The sequence below is a fragment of the Rissa tridactyla genome, chromosome 5 (genome assembly GCF_028500815.1).
Source record: "Rissa tridactyla isolate bRisTri1 chromosome 5, bRisTri1.patW.cur.20221130, whole genome shotgun sequence".
Lineage (NCBI taxonomy): Eukaryota > Metazoa > Chordata > Aves > Charadriiformes > Laridae > Rissa > Rissa tridactyla.
Window position 1 is genome coordinate 76,007,207 of NC_071470.1, and position 13,388 is coordinate 76,020,594.

The window sequence follows — 13,388 nt, forward strand, 5'->3', positions numbered from 1 at the left end:
GGGCGGCGGCGAGGGGGTGAGGCCTGCCGGGGCAGAGGGCCGTGACTGACAGGGCGAGCGGAGCGTGCTCCGGAGGGACGAAGGCGCCCCTTGGCGGTGGTGGAGGGGAGCGGCCATGAGCCGTGAATCACCGCACAGCCGTGCCTCCCCCGCTACGCCCCTGCCTGCTGTGCTGCCGTCAGGCGTTTCAGGGCCCAGCTCCGTTCTGCAATCAGAAGACTTTCAGAAAAAACGATGAATCCGTTTGTGGGTCTTCTCCTGTTTTTGGGTACGCTCATCTACTCCTACTTAGAGGCTTTTGTGAAGCTGTTTGTCCCCGTGAAGAGAAAGTCTGTCAGCGGAGAGCTGGTGCTCATCACGGGTGCTGGCCATGGCGTAGGGAGAGCGACTGCCTTCGAGTTCGCCAAGCGTCAAAGCAGGCTGGTTCTGTGGGACATCAATAAGGTAATGGTACAATTTGTGTCCTGGCTTGTTAACGTTCGAGGCCGCTGGCTTTTAGTCGTGTAGGAAGGGCTGCATCCAGGTTGCAACCGCAGCACCTCCTTCCACCTCAGCTCCCATGGGCTTGCGGTCGGCTTACCAGCTGGGACGCTGAGCGCCAGGAGAGGGTTTGGCCCCACTGGCACCGGAGGATGTGGGTGTCCGGGTCCCAGAGTGACTCAGTGCTAGGCAGCGAGGCAGCATGCCCAGCACGTCAAAGAGTACCTGCGAGAGGGAGGGCGGTGGTCAGCAAGCTGCTCTTGGAACCGCTGCCCAAGCTGGCAGAAAAAGGCACGCGCAGATCAGAAGCTCGTTTCTACAGAGAAGCAGGTGTACCTTCTGCGTGCTCTCTTTCTGGCCCCAGATATTTTGCGTACATAGCTGGAAGACGTGTCCGTGTACTCATATTGATGGGCATCACTGCGTTGAGCTGTGTGTGAGCCCCGCTGCCTTCTGGCGCAGTTACGCGTGTAGAGGGCTCCTTGCTAAACATTTAGCCTAGCCCAAACTCTACTTCAGCTAAATGCACTAGAGCACAAAAAGGCATTGGCAAGTGGAGGACGGACAGGTACAAACATGCAGAGTATCAGTCAGTAGGGATCAAGGCAAACTGGTGTGCATAGGAGTGATTTGCTGTAGAGAGTCAGTGAGTGGCTGGGCGGCAGTGCACGCGAAACGTTCTGACACAGTGGATTAGAAACTGCAGAGGAGTTCATGGTGTCATCCTGAAGCTGCAAAAAAACGCCAGCCCACCAGAAACAAGCAAACAAACAAAGAAAACCCAAGACAAGCCTAGCGTAAGGGGTTGCATAATTAGGAAGGATATTGTTGCATATTTTCAGTGTCTGTTCATGGTAGGCATCATAGCTAAGGCCAGGCTCTAGAGGGGCGGGAGGAGGCATGGTACCGGTCTCTCCATGTGTAAAGGGCTGCTGTTGTGTTGTCCGTGTTCACTGGAGTGGGGGAAAAATGAATAAACTTAGTAGCGAGTGAACCTGGCTTTGGTGCTGGGAAATAGATTACAAGGGTGGGTGTAAGCAGGCCCTGAAATACAATGCCGAAGGAGGTGGTGGATCCCGAAGGTTTTAGGAGCGTGCTTCCCGGATCCAACTGCCTTGAGAAAGGCCTCGTTCCTGGGGGCCATCAACCTTCAGCAGCAGCTGGAGCGGAGTGGAGCTGCCCGGTCACCCACCCCAGGGACGCGCACAGCTCCTGTCCCAGGCCATTTGTGAAGTGGGGGTTTTCACTGCACAGCTCCCCATTGGCACGGCTTTCTGGCACCTGGGGACAAGCCTACAGCAAAGTGACTTCCGCACTCACTCAGCGGGTTGACATAATGCCTTAGGGGAGCCTTCTGTTCTGTGTGTGTCAAATGGTTTTCTCGTGAGAGATGTGTCTCTGCACTGTGCACTTTGGAGCCCACCTCTGTTCTCCCATCCGGTCTGTGAATACAGGAAGGCACTTTTCTTATCTGGGGGCAGTCAGCTGGGCCTGTGTTTGAAGAGCTCTGCTTACAATCACGGTGTCTGCCTGCTGTGCTGTGAAAGTCACCGAGTGCCCCCTTTCTGCAGCCTAGCAATGTATGCTTTACAAAGGCAAACTCACTCTTGTTGCCACATTCTTTCTGGCAGTCACTCTACGCTGCTCCAAAATTTAAGGTTGGAATACTCGTCCTCCTGTGGACCCCGGCTACAGCTCTTTGCCTGGGTAGCCGTGAGCTGTTGAGGGGCTTGGCAGTGGTTATGCGATCAGGACAAATCTTCAGCCTCTACCTGGTCTGCCGTAGTGCCCAAGCAGCACCACGTGGGCAGGGTACGGTTTCACATGCATGTCTTTCTTTTCTGCCTCTTACAGCATGGCGTTGAGGACACGGCAGCAGAATGCGAAAGGCTGGGAGCCACTGTTCAAGCCTTTGTGGTGGACTGCAGCAAAAGGGAGGAAATCTACAGTGCTGCAGAGAAGGTAGGGGAGCAAGGGCACATCCAAAGGCTTACCCAAACGTGCTCGATTTTCAGACAAGTCAGGAAAACAAGAGAAGAGGTGAGGAGAAATAACTGGACTCCAGACGATCCAATGTGAATCAACAGAAGCCGCTTATTCAGCACAGATCATCATCTTTTAGACCCTGTGTTGTAGCCGTACACGCCACTCGCTTGTTTCTGATTAGCTAGTTACACTCTCCACGTGCTGTCCGTGCAGTTCATTCACACAGCAGATTGGTTACAAGAATTCACATAGTAAATTGCTCAGTCATTAGCACAACATGTTTTCTACCTTCTCAGTTCCCGTTTTTCCCATGTACTAATTCCATCTTCTACCACCTGTTTTGCTCTTAATCTAATCTCTCACAGTAGGGAGGCTGGCTCACATGGCCATTTTCTCTCAGACACATTCCTACAAAGAGGGGTTGTGTGCAAATCATGCAAGCCCTGGAATCTGCCCACTTGTTGCCGCTTCCTGTGCGGAGAGCGAAGTAGCGCTTCCGAGATCACAGCCAGCCTCATCCTGTTTTGTGAGGCTCCAGCCTATCACGCCTCGTTGCCAAGTTTGTTCTTTTGACTTCCGGCCCCTGAAGGAACTTTTGCCTTTTAGTTTCCTGAACAGCACATGGACAACAGTGGGGACATTTGAAACATTTCATTGTAAAGGATATGGTCCAGCTGGCTCAAAACAGTCTGAACGTCTGTAGTCCCAACTGTGACTACACAGAGCACACTGTGTCTGTAGGCAACGTGTGGAAGACTGTAAATACTGGTAGCATTTAAGGGAGAAGCATCAGATCAAAAGCAGATTTCCTGGTACTACTGCACAGTTCCTCCCACAGGGTCTTCCTCTCCCTAAAAGCAACAGCGTTAAGAGTTGAATGAATTGTCTTCCCCAGCCTTGCAATTTTTTGGTAACAAATGACACGAACCTTTCTGGTTTTTTTTCTGTCCAAAAGGTGAAAAAGGACATTGGAGATGTCTCCATCCTGGTGAATAACGCTGGTGTGATTACAGCTGCCGACCTGCTCTCGACTCAGGACCACCAAATTGAAAGGATGTTTGAAGTCAACATTCTTGCTCACATGTGGGTAAGGGCCACTACCATCTTCATACCTACCTTCATTTGGGAGCGTTGTTGAGGAGGTATATTTAGACTAACAATTATTTTCAGCTGCCAGTGAATGACAGAAGCGTCTTTCGGACGTGTATAGCACAGGGGCACCCAGCTAGACTGACTGTTGGGAAACTTGATTGACCTGACTCACGCTGACCTGAGCCTGGCCCCGTTTTTTCATTTCGGCTTCATCCGAGCGTGGGTTGGTCTCTGTTGTAGGTGGATTTGTGATCCTTATCGCATCAGGTAGTTTGGGCACCCGCAGCTGAGCACCGAGACCCTGCAAGTAGAAGATACACAGCTGAAAAATACAAAGCAAAGCTTTTATCAGCTGACCCACACAAAAGGCAGCTGGCACACTGGCACACTGGGCCACCGAATGGCCAGGCGAGTGCAGGTTGGGCAGGGCTGGGGAGGGCCAGCCCTGCAGCTCCCAGCAGAGCCCAGCCAGAGCGGCACAGTGAGGACTGGCCCCTCCCTGACTGCACCCACCAGCATGGCCAGTCTCCCCGGGTGCTCTTCCCCTCGCGGTTTGTACCTCGCTGTGTCACCGCCTTCCCTCCTGGTTCCACGAGGTACTTCCGAGCCCATCTCCCATCGCTCCTGCCCCTCCTCGTGACTGCTGCCTCCCATCTCTCTGCGGACTTTCTCCCAGCAGTCTGAGTCGAGGTGGGCCCTACCAGAGCTGGGCACTGGGTCTTTGGCACGCCTGCAGCTGACCCCTGGGGTAGGGCAGCTGTCAGCAGGGCTTGCAGAGTGGGAGGGTTTCAGCTGTTAAGGACTTGTTGTTTGTGGCAGACGAAAAGAGAAGCTATAGATTGACAAACGTTTTATTGTGAGGTTGTTGGGGTGAGACACTGGCAGCGCTGCTGCTGACACCCGTAACCTAAAGAGCAGCATAGGAAAGATGGGAGAATCAGCTGCTGTTTATAGCCGACTTCCTGAAATATTCCCATTTGGAAACTAGGTTGCCAGTTGTACCACCTGAATGGAGAACAGGTGTCTCTGTGGCTCTGAGAATCTGAGGTGCTGTGCAGGGCATAGCATTAGCACTAGCATTAGTCACTGAATTAATGATAGTCAGGGTCAGTGTTGAATATGCCTAAGAAAACATTGTTCTTTTCCTCCTTCCCTGTCTCCCCCTGCATTTTTGTCTCCTGTTTTAAATGACTTTCAAGACCACAAGAGCTTTTCTGCCAACCATGATGAACAACAACCACGGTCACATTGTCACGGTGGCTTCAGCAGCGGGTCATTTGGTGACTTCCTTCATGGTGGCTTACTGGTAAGTGATTTTAAAATCTGCTCTCTTCCTTTTTTTTTTTAATTGTGTCTTCGCCGTCTGCAAGCACAGACGTTTTCGTTCAAACAATCCTCCCACTGAATACGGTACGTCCAAAGGACCATGCCAAGGTGGAAAAAAGCACAACAGCCAGCACTTAAGGATGCCTGGAGGTTCCCACCGATTTGCTTATTAGCTCTGACTGAATGAGGAGCAATGCTTGCATGAAGGAAGGGTCATGTGACTCATCGACTAATGAAAGCTTCTCCTTTTTTTCTCTCCCTCACCGATCCAGGCTTTTGCTTAGCAGCAAAAAAGGTATCCCCTTCCCTTCTCCTTCTGAGAAAGCAGCGCTTCTGTGAGTTGTTGCAGTGTTGTAAAGTAAACCCCTAATGAGTAGCTTTTGGTCTTTCTACCATTGTGGTAGTGACTAGTGTATAGAAATACTTCTGCCATCATGAGGTTAAATTGCCTTCCTACTTGAAACACATCTAGAAAAATCACTGTACGTGAACAGAAAAACTGGTAGATTGCATATTGTCATTCTGCGTCAGATCTAGCCTTCTATAACAGCAGCTCCCGGCAGAGCAATCTTCCCCTGGGAACACTCCTTAGAGCCTCACTCGCTGTCAGCAACGTGAGAACTCCCCAGCCAGGGATTTTACTGGGATGACACTGTCCAAATGAATAGCACTCAATAAACTGATTCTCTGGCTCCACTGTCTTTGGAGTTAATTTATACTCCTGGCCTGCTCCAGTTTCTGTGGCAGTATGTTTCTCACCTTTTGCCTGCGTATCGCTCCTCTATTTCAAAGCTCACATGCAAATGTCCCAAGACACTCCTGCGTGGTATGAGAAACAGTGGAGATTTTTTTGCCATTTCGACTCTGCCAGTCCTTCTTAATTTTACAGACTGAAGCTGAATTCCTTCTAAGAATCTTCTCACGTGGGAAGAATAGGAAGTCCATCAATTGATGCAGATTAGTTCCCATTTTCTGAGAACTCTAAGAACATTCGTCTGTCTGTTCACCACTAAGGTGACTTTTTCTGAAAGACACCCGCTCTGCGTCCCACAAGTACTGCTGTAAGCAGCGATATCGACTCCAGCACTACACTCTGGCACAGGGGAAGTTAGATTTATTCCCTGCCCTTTCCTCTCAGGTGGACAGCATTTTTTGCCTCCTAGTAAGTGCTGTGTGATCTTTTAGGCCATTTCCAGGTGTAGGAAGTTAAAAATAGTATTTCTGCCTTCTCATGTGGGCTTTTTCCGCTCCTGCAGTTCAAGCAAGTTTGCTGCGGTTGGATTTCATAAAGCTCTGACAGAGGAGCTGTCTACCCTGGGAAAGGATGGGATAAAAACTACGTGTCTTTGTCCGGTTTTTATAAACACGGGATTTGTCAAAAACCCCAGTACAAGGTAACTATCGAAACTCTGCTTTCCTGTCCTTCCTTTGCATCAAGGCACTACATATTAGCCCCAGCTTTAGGCTGACTATAGAAGCTGACGATATAAAACCAGTATATACCGTTGGCTAAAGAAAATCTGCGGTGTTCTTTAACCCACATAGCGATTGCCTTTGACTGACCTGAGTTTGTGCATATGTGAAGCATCCTACATCAGCTGGTCCCACCCCTGTTTTACCACAGTAGCTCTTACGTGTATGCTTTCCCGTGTAGGCTTGGAAAGATTTTGGAGATTGAAGAAGTTGTAGAGGCCCTGATGGAAGGAATACTGACCAACCGGAAAATGGTTTTTGTTCCATCACATCTAAGCATTGCTTTACTTTCTGAAATGTAAGTAGCAAAGTATATAAAAAAAAAAGGAGGGGAGAAGGGGAAACATACCATATCATAATACCTGAGTATGCAGCCCTCAAACTTGTAACATCTGATTCAAGATTAAGAGTTACTTTATGAGAAACCGCATTTTGCACTCATGGTAGTAACAGATATGGTTTGGCAGCATAGAGAAACCCTGGAATGACAGCTGGACAGCAGAAATTCACATTCAACCCAGTTTCATTTATTTTGTATTATCTTCAGTATTTGACATCACTATACTCAGCAATTTATCAGTCCAGGTTTGAGATCAATATCAAAGTAACTAGATAATGTGTAACTGTCTGCAAGAGAGAGTATAATTTTTTTAAACAACCACCACATGAAATATTTTAGTATGAGAAGAACACATAACAAGGTAATGAAATAGCAGTGGTTTTCTAATGACAACAGCAGACATCATACATGAAGATTTTTCTGAGCCCTCTTATAGGTCCTTGTGATGCACCTTCTGCAGCTAAATATTCTTAGTGCAGAACTCAACTGCTCTACAGACTTATAGAGAGGGAGAGGGAGAACAAGAGAACACTTTTTCTTCACAGATTGCCATTCAACATCCTGGTCTCTAAATTGGAAAGGCATGGATTTGATGGATGGACCACTCGGTGGATAAGGAACTGGCTAGATGGCCACACTCCAAGTGTTGTGGTCAATGGCTCAATGTCCATGTGGAAACCAGTGACAAATGGCGTTCCTCAGGGGTCGGTACTGGGCCTGGTGCTGTTTAACATCTTTGTTGGCAACATGGACAGTGGGATTGAGTGCACCCTCAGCAAGTTTGCCGATGACACCAAGCTGTGTGGTGTGATCTACACTCTGGAGGGAAGGGATGCCATCGAGAGGGACCTGGACAGGCCAGAGAAGTGGGCTTGTGCAAACCTCATGAAGTTCAGCCAGGCCAAGTGCAAGGTCCTGCACCTGGGTCATGGCAATCCCAGGCACAAATACAGGTTGGGTGGAGAATGGCTTGAGAGCAGCCCTGAGGAGAAGGATTTGGGAGTGCTGGTGGATGAGAAGCTCAGCATGAGCCGTCAATGCGCACTTGCAGCCCAGAAAGCCAACCGCATACTGGGCTCATCCAAAGAAGTGTGGCCAGCAGGTCAAGGGAGGTGATTCTACCCCTCTACTCCACGCTGGTGAGACCCCACCTGGAGTACTGCGTGCAGCTCTGGAGTCCTCAGCACAAGAAGGACATACACCTCTTGGAACAGGTCCAGCGGAGGGCCACAAAAATGATCCAGCGAAGGGCTGGAGCACCTATGCCATGAGTATGGGCTGAGAGAGTTAGGAATGTTCAGCCTGGAAAAGAGACGGCTCTGGAGAGACCTTATAGCAGCCTTCCAGTACCTAAAGGGGGCTTACAGGAGAGATGGGGAGGGACTCTTTATCAGGGAGTGTAATGATAGGACAAGGGATAACGGTTTCAAACTGAAGGAGGGTAGATTTAGATTAAATATTAGGAAGAAATTCTTTACTGTGAGGGTGGTGAGGTGGTGGAACAACTTGCCCAGGAAGGTTGTGGATGCCCCATCCCTGAAAGTGTTCAAGGCCAGGCTGGGTGAGGCTTTGAGCAGCCTGGTCTATTCAGAGTGTCCCTGCCCATGGCAGGGGGGTTGGAACTAAATGATCTTTAAGGTCCCTTCCAACCTGAACCATTCCATGATTCTATGATTTCCCTTGGGCCTGTGAACAACAGTTTCACTGCAACACCAGCCCCAGCTCAGTTTCAGACGGGGTTGAGAACCTGTTTATTAGTGTTTGTTTCTTCACGTCAACACCAAAGACTGAGGTCACATAGGCTGGGAAAGTTGCTTCAAAAGCGCTCTACTGCTTCTCTCTGCCACATGGAGTAAGATTTGTCCTCTCACACGTCTTTAATATCCACTGTAGCTGCTCTGCTGAGGAGGTGTTTTTACCAGAGCTGAGGTTCCAAATCTGGAATTAACATCAGAACAACTAAGTTAACTTTTCAGTTAACTTCAGCAGTATTTCATGAAACACTTGGTAACATCTTGTTTGCAAAACCTGACACCAGACAGTGGGAAAAAGCCTTTTTGCATGTCCAAGAGCTGCATGCTGACAGTGGAAGTCTGCAGAAGCATAGACAAGTCAAACATAATGCTGTGAAAGCCTTTAGGATAACTTTGCTTTTTTGTCTTAATTTGGGGCAGAGGCAAACAAAGAGACATGACTCATAAGAGAAGAAATCCTAGGAGAGGAAATTGCAATTGAGTTTTAACGTCTCATCCTTCCATAGGCCTGCTGCTTTTCAGAGCATAAAACACTCGATACGCACCTCCCTCTGCTCAATATTGAACTTACTTGGATCCTGCAGAAATATCACAACCCAAATACTGCCCAGTAGATACCTGTCCTGGAACTGTCATTAAAGCAGATGGGTGGGATTGGAGTTAAAATAGACAGAGGGCTAGGGATTCTTTGGAAATAATGCCTGGTTTAAGTCTTGGTCTCAGGCTGTGTGTGCACACTTGCACTCCCAGACCAGCTCTTCCTTCACCTGTGGTGCTGCCTTTCCCATTATTTACATCGCTTAGCCTACATTGACTTTCATGTTATTATCTCTTTCAGGTTGCTTCCAGAACGTGCCCTGAATGTTCTGAAAAAGCTGACCGATGCTAAGTTTGATGCAGTCGTTGGGCAGAGAAGCACCCAGTGAAACGCGAAAAATGATTCTCATTTCCCAGAGGCACGAGTGAAAACAGAACATGTGCTGAGCATAGTACAGCTGGTTTGATGCAGAGCAGAACTAAGACAGATGCTTCCAGGCCCCCATTGCCAAGCACCTAAGGGTTTGTTCCACACCTGCAGCAGGGACACGCCTGCGTAACGTGGAGTGATAACAAAGCAGAGATGCAGCTCTTGAAGTCTAAAGGGCTGCTTTGTCTGTGCATCGCATTGCCTCTGTCTCCTAGTGCTGAGGCAGAGGGGAATTCCCACGAAGGCCATTTTTGGGACAGCACAGATGCCTACTTAAGTGCAAAGGCATTGCCTGAGAATATGTTGATCCAAACTCATCCCTGAGAGCGAAGGTATCTTGCAAGAAGCAATTTATAGAGCAGGTGGGTGGCCTGTTTCACCTCAGTGTCTCTTTTCCAATTTAAAAGCAATGATGTGCTCTATATTGAACACTCGCAGTTTCGTGTGCTTCTGTAGTGAGTACCTGAAAGAATACAGCCTCATTAGTAATGTAATACCTAATTACATCCATTATCAGTTATGCATTAGCACCATGCCTTATTCCAAATAAATACAGTTTGTTAACACAAAGGCGTCTTCAGCAGTGAAAGTCATGACCAGGTTCTAGAGGTTCAAGTAATACACCCTTTGCGCCTATCATTTCTCACACTGCTCATCTGCAATTCCCAGGCACCTTCCTGTGAAAACTGTGCAGTATTTCTCTAAAAATTAGTGTGCCCTCCTAAATTTCGTGCATGCTAGAGCATGTGATTTATTACATGAGAATGCAGACCAAGCTGGACTGTTTTTCTCCTTACGTTACAAGGCAAATAATCCAACCTAATGAAAATCCTGCAGTCTGTCTGCTTCAGTATGCCTAAGTCGGACTCGTGTATTCAAAGAGCAATGTTATGCTGAGCTGGGAAAGCCGTTGTTCATGTGCATCAGGAAAGTTTAAGTTGAAATCCACAAGGCTTCTGCACCCAGGCACAATGCAAGAGAAGGCCTGAACTCCTGGAAACTCCTGAACACGTGTTCATTTTGACTAATTAACACATTCATCACAGCACTAATTTACACCCATACACACACCGGAGAGCACATGTGCCTCCACAGAACCTCTTTTACTTCCGTCTCTTCAAACACATCTGCATCAGCCTAAGGGCTTATGTATTCCACCTCTCTGAAACGCTGCCTCGCTGACTGGAGAAGATGCGGCAGCAACAACATCTCTGTGTGATCGTGCTCTTTACCTTCCCAACCCTGCTCTGCCCCTTCCAGGTGCAAGGGAGCGGCGCAGCGAGGATTCTTGGCAGGAGAAGGTGGGGGTGACGCTGGCATTGCACCGACGGGGCACTGCCCCGCAGCTCCTCAGCAAGGACAAGGACGCAGAGAAGGTGCCACAACAGTGAAAGGGTCAGCCGGAGTCTGCCGACCACCAGGCCAGGCTGCAGGGACGAGGCAGGTCCCTGGTCACACCGAGAAGCGAAGCCACATCAGGATCCGTGAGGTACAGAGCCAGGCGCGGCACACCCACAGCAGAGCCCACGCAAGGGCTGGGGCCAAGGCCAGGGCTTAAATGCGGGTGCCAGGGCCAGGCAGCAGAGCGTGGGCAGGGGAAGGCTCCAGGTGGCCTTCTCACCGCTCCTCATCACAAGCTAGTGGCTTGCTCTGACGGCACCTACCTTGACCAGGAGTTAAACCCCCAAAGGTCTTTGGCCTTTGGTGCAAGAGAACAGCACCTGATGAAACATGGGTCAAAGACCTCTTCAGAGCACAGATCATCTTTCCACCTACTTGTGCAACTCCCAGCTGCGCCAGGCACTTGCTGGCTCGCAGCCATCTGAGGGAGGTCTGAACACACTGTCACCTCTGGCGCAGCTGGAAATGGGTGGCTTCCAGTAGAATCCATCCTGCTCACCTAAACATTTCATGTTGTTCTGTAAACTGAGGTTCTTCAGCAAAGGGAGAGCTCTCGTCATCCAGCCCTCCTGCTCTTAAGTGGCAACAGGTAGAAGTTTGTGCTGCCAGCAGCACAAAGGGGTGGTAAATGACACAAAAATGGGTTCCCTTTTGCTCGCGTAACGTTCATTTAACAGGACATTCAGGTTCAGGGTGTGTCAAAGCACAAGTTCCCTGCTCAGGAACATCTGCTTCAAAGTGCAAGATTCCTGTAGCCAAGAAAGGAGAAGAAAGAAGGGGCTTGCAAAATTCAGGGCATCAAAAAAAAATTTTTTAAAAGTCAATTAAAGCATATTAGGCATGGGTTGTATTTAAAACCAAGACCCTCCAAACCCCAAAACATTTGAGAAGCCCGTTTTGAGTTCTGAAGGATAAAGGAGGCCAATTTGCATGCATGTTCAGCAAATAATTTTGTAACTCTGGTTTCCCTGCCTCGGAGGCAGCCCCCAAATCTGAGAAGAGGGATTTAATGTCTTCTGTTTACTCTGAAAATTCAGCACTTGCTACGAGGACGGGCCTGTCACAACTGAGAGCCACTTGCTCTTCTCCACGTTGCCCGAGACTGCAAGCCTTCTGCTTGGCATAAAGAAACAGACACAAAGCAAGCATTTAAGCCTTCGTCTCCTGAACACCAGCGACAGAATTGAACCATCAAGCCTTCTGCTTCTGGGCTCCTCGGTTCTCTTCCTGGCCACAACAAACAACTGAACCTTATCCCAAAGTCTGGATCATTATGGGTGCCTAGCAGGAGCCTCTGCGAGCAAGCTTCATAGAGCCGCCTACAGCTAAGTGCCAAATTTGAAGAGCAGAACCTCGCACCCTGGCTTAGGACTCCTTATGGGTCAGGTTAGCGACTCTGGCCTCGCGCTCTGCCTCTCCCTGATGTGTCTCGTGGAGTTGGCACTTCTCTGCCCTGCCTGCCTCCTCCGTCTCGGCCACAGCACTGACTAGAGCCTCGTGCCAAGGAAATGACAGCACTGCTGAGCTGTGCAATTAGGGTCTGGCCCAAATGCCGATGTGTTAATTAGGAACAGAATGAAGTTCCAAGAGGAAAGTAGGAAGTGCCTAGCTCTGAATCTCCCTGCTGGAGCCGACCCAGTCTCCTGCAGACAAGATGAGCAACGGTGCAACCAAAACATCGGTACAAAAAAAATCCTTTTCAACGGCTCTAGTTTTAAGTGGGGACTGATTTTGGTCAGAGGACAGATGTTCATGCAGCCTTCACTCTTCCCCAACCAGCTCAAAAATATCCGTAAGTAACGTTATGAACATGACCTGGATGCATCTGGTTTTCTAACTGAAAAGCAAAGGAGTAAGTTCAGCAATGCTTTTAAAATAAGACCATGGAGTTACACCATTAGAGCGCATGGGTCAACTGAAACTAGTTTTCTCCCATTTGCTCTAAGCATTTCTGTTCTGGTTAAGGTTCTGGATACTTCATTACACACAAGAAAGTCCAAGTGTGAGTTGTGCAATTTAGACTCAATTAGATATGGACGACCCAATTCATGGCATGTTCCAAAGGACTTGAGGAAACTAAGCAGCCATAGCATAAGATGGAAAGTCTGACCATGGATAACTAATTAAAAAGACAGAATAAGAGGGAAGAGCCAGCCAGGAGTTAACCCGTGGAGTCCCACAGGTTGAAAGGACTTGTGCCATTCAGATTTCGTTAAGTGACCTGGAAGAGATAGGTAGGTGACAAATCTGTTGACCACACCAAGGTATGCAAAAGAAAGAAGGATGGACTTGGACTCAACATGAAGAAAACTGCTCAAGGACCTCACGAGACTGAGCGACTGGGCAGTCACACAGCAGGATTTGAGACAGAATTACAATACAGAGCTGAAGGGACCCTCACGATGTCTTTGCCAGTAACTGCATGAGCGATTTTTTATTGCCGCTTCTGTCCCTCTTCCACCTGCAGCAAACAACAAATAAGAACATGCTTTGCCGCTCTTGAGATGAAGGCCTGGGAGAGGAACACCAAGGCACCCACGCTGTCACCCGTGCAGGGGCAAACAAAGGG

General features: G+C 48.8%; 1 protein-coding gene across 2 annotated transcripts; it reads left to right on the top strand.

Annotated features, from left to right (window-relative positions):
• Positions 1-17: 17 nt before the first annotated feature.
• Positions 18-9,920, top strand: LOC128910556 (estradiol 17-beta-dehydrogenase 11-like). Of its 2 annotated transcripts, XM_054203945.1 has the most exons (8): positions 18-444; positions 2,335-2,442; positions 3,422-3,553; positions 4,758-4,864; positions 6,141-6,278; positions 6,539-6,655; positions 7,243-7,401; positions 9,290-9,920. In XM_054203945.1, the coding sequence occupies exons 1-8, from the start codon at positions 235-237 to the stop codon at positions 9,375-9,377; spliced, it is 1,059 nt and encodes a 352-aa protein (XP_054059920.1). In that variant the 5' UTR covers positions 18-234; the 3' UTR covers positions 9,378-9,920. The 2 variants fall into 2 exon arrangements, with proteins under 2 accessions (XP_054059920.1, XP_054059921.1); XM_054203946.1 differs by lacking the exon at positions 7,243-7,401 and having other exon boundaries at positions 23-444.
• The last annotated feature ends 3,468 nt before the right edge of the window (positions 9,921-13,388 follow it).

Excerpts from the sequence above, each read along its gene's own strand:
- LOC128910556 (XM_054203945.1), top strand. The coding sequence starts at position 235 with ATGAATCCGTTTGTGGGTCTTCTCCTGTTTTTGGGTACGCTCATCTAC. Across the intron at positions 2,443-3,421 it reads TCTACAGTGCTGCAGAGAAG|GTGAAAAAGGACATTGGAGA; the intron begins GTAGGGGAGCAA and ends TCTGTCCAAAAG. Across the intron at positions 6,279-6,538 it reads GTCAAAAACCCCAGTACAAG|GCTTGGAAAGATTTTGGAGA; the intron begins GTAACTATCGAA and ends TTTCCCGTGTAG.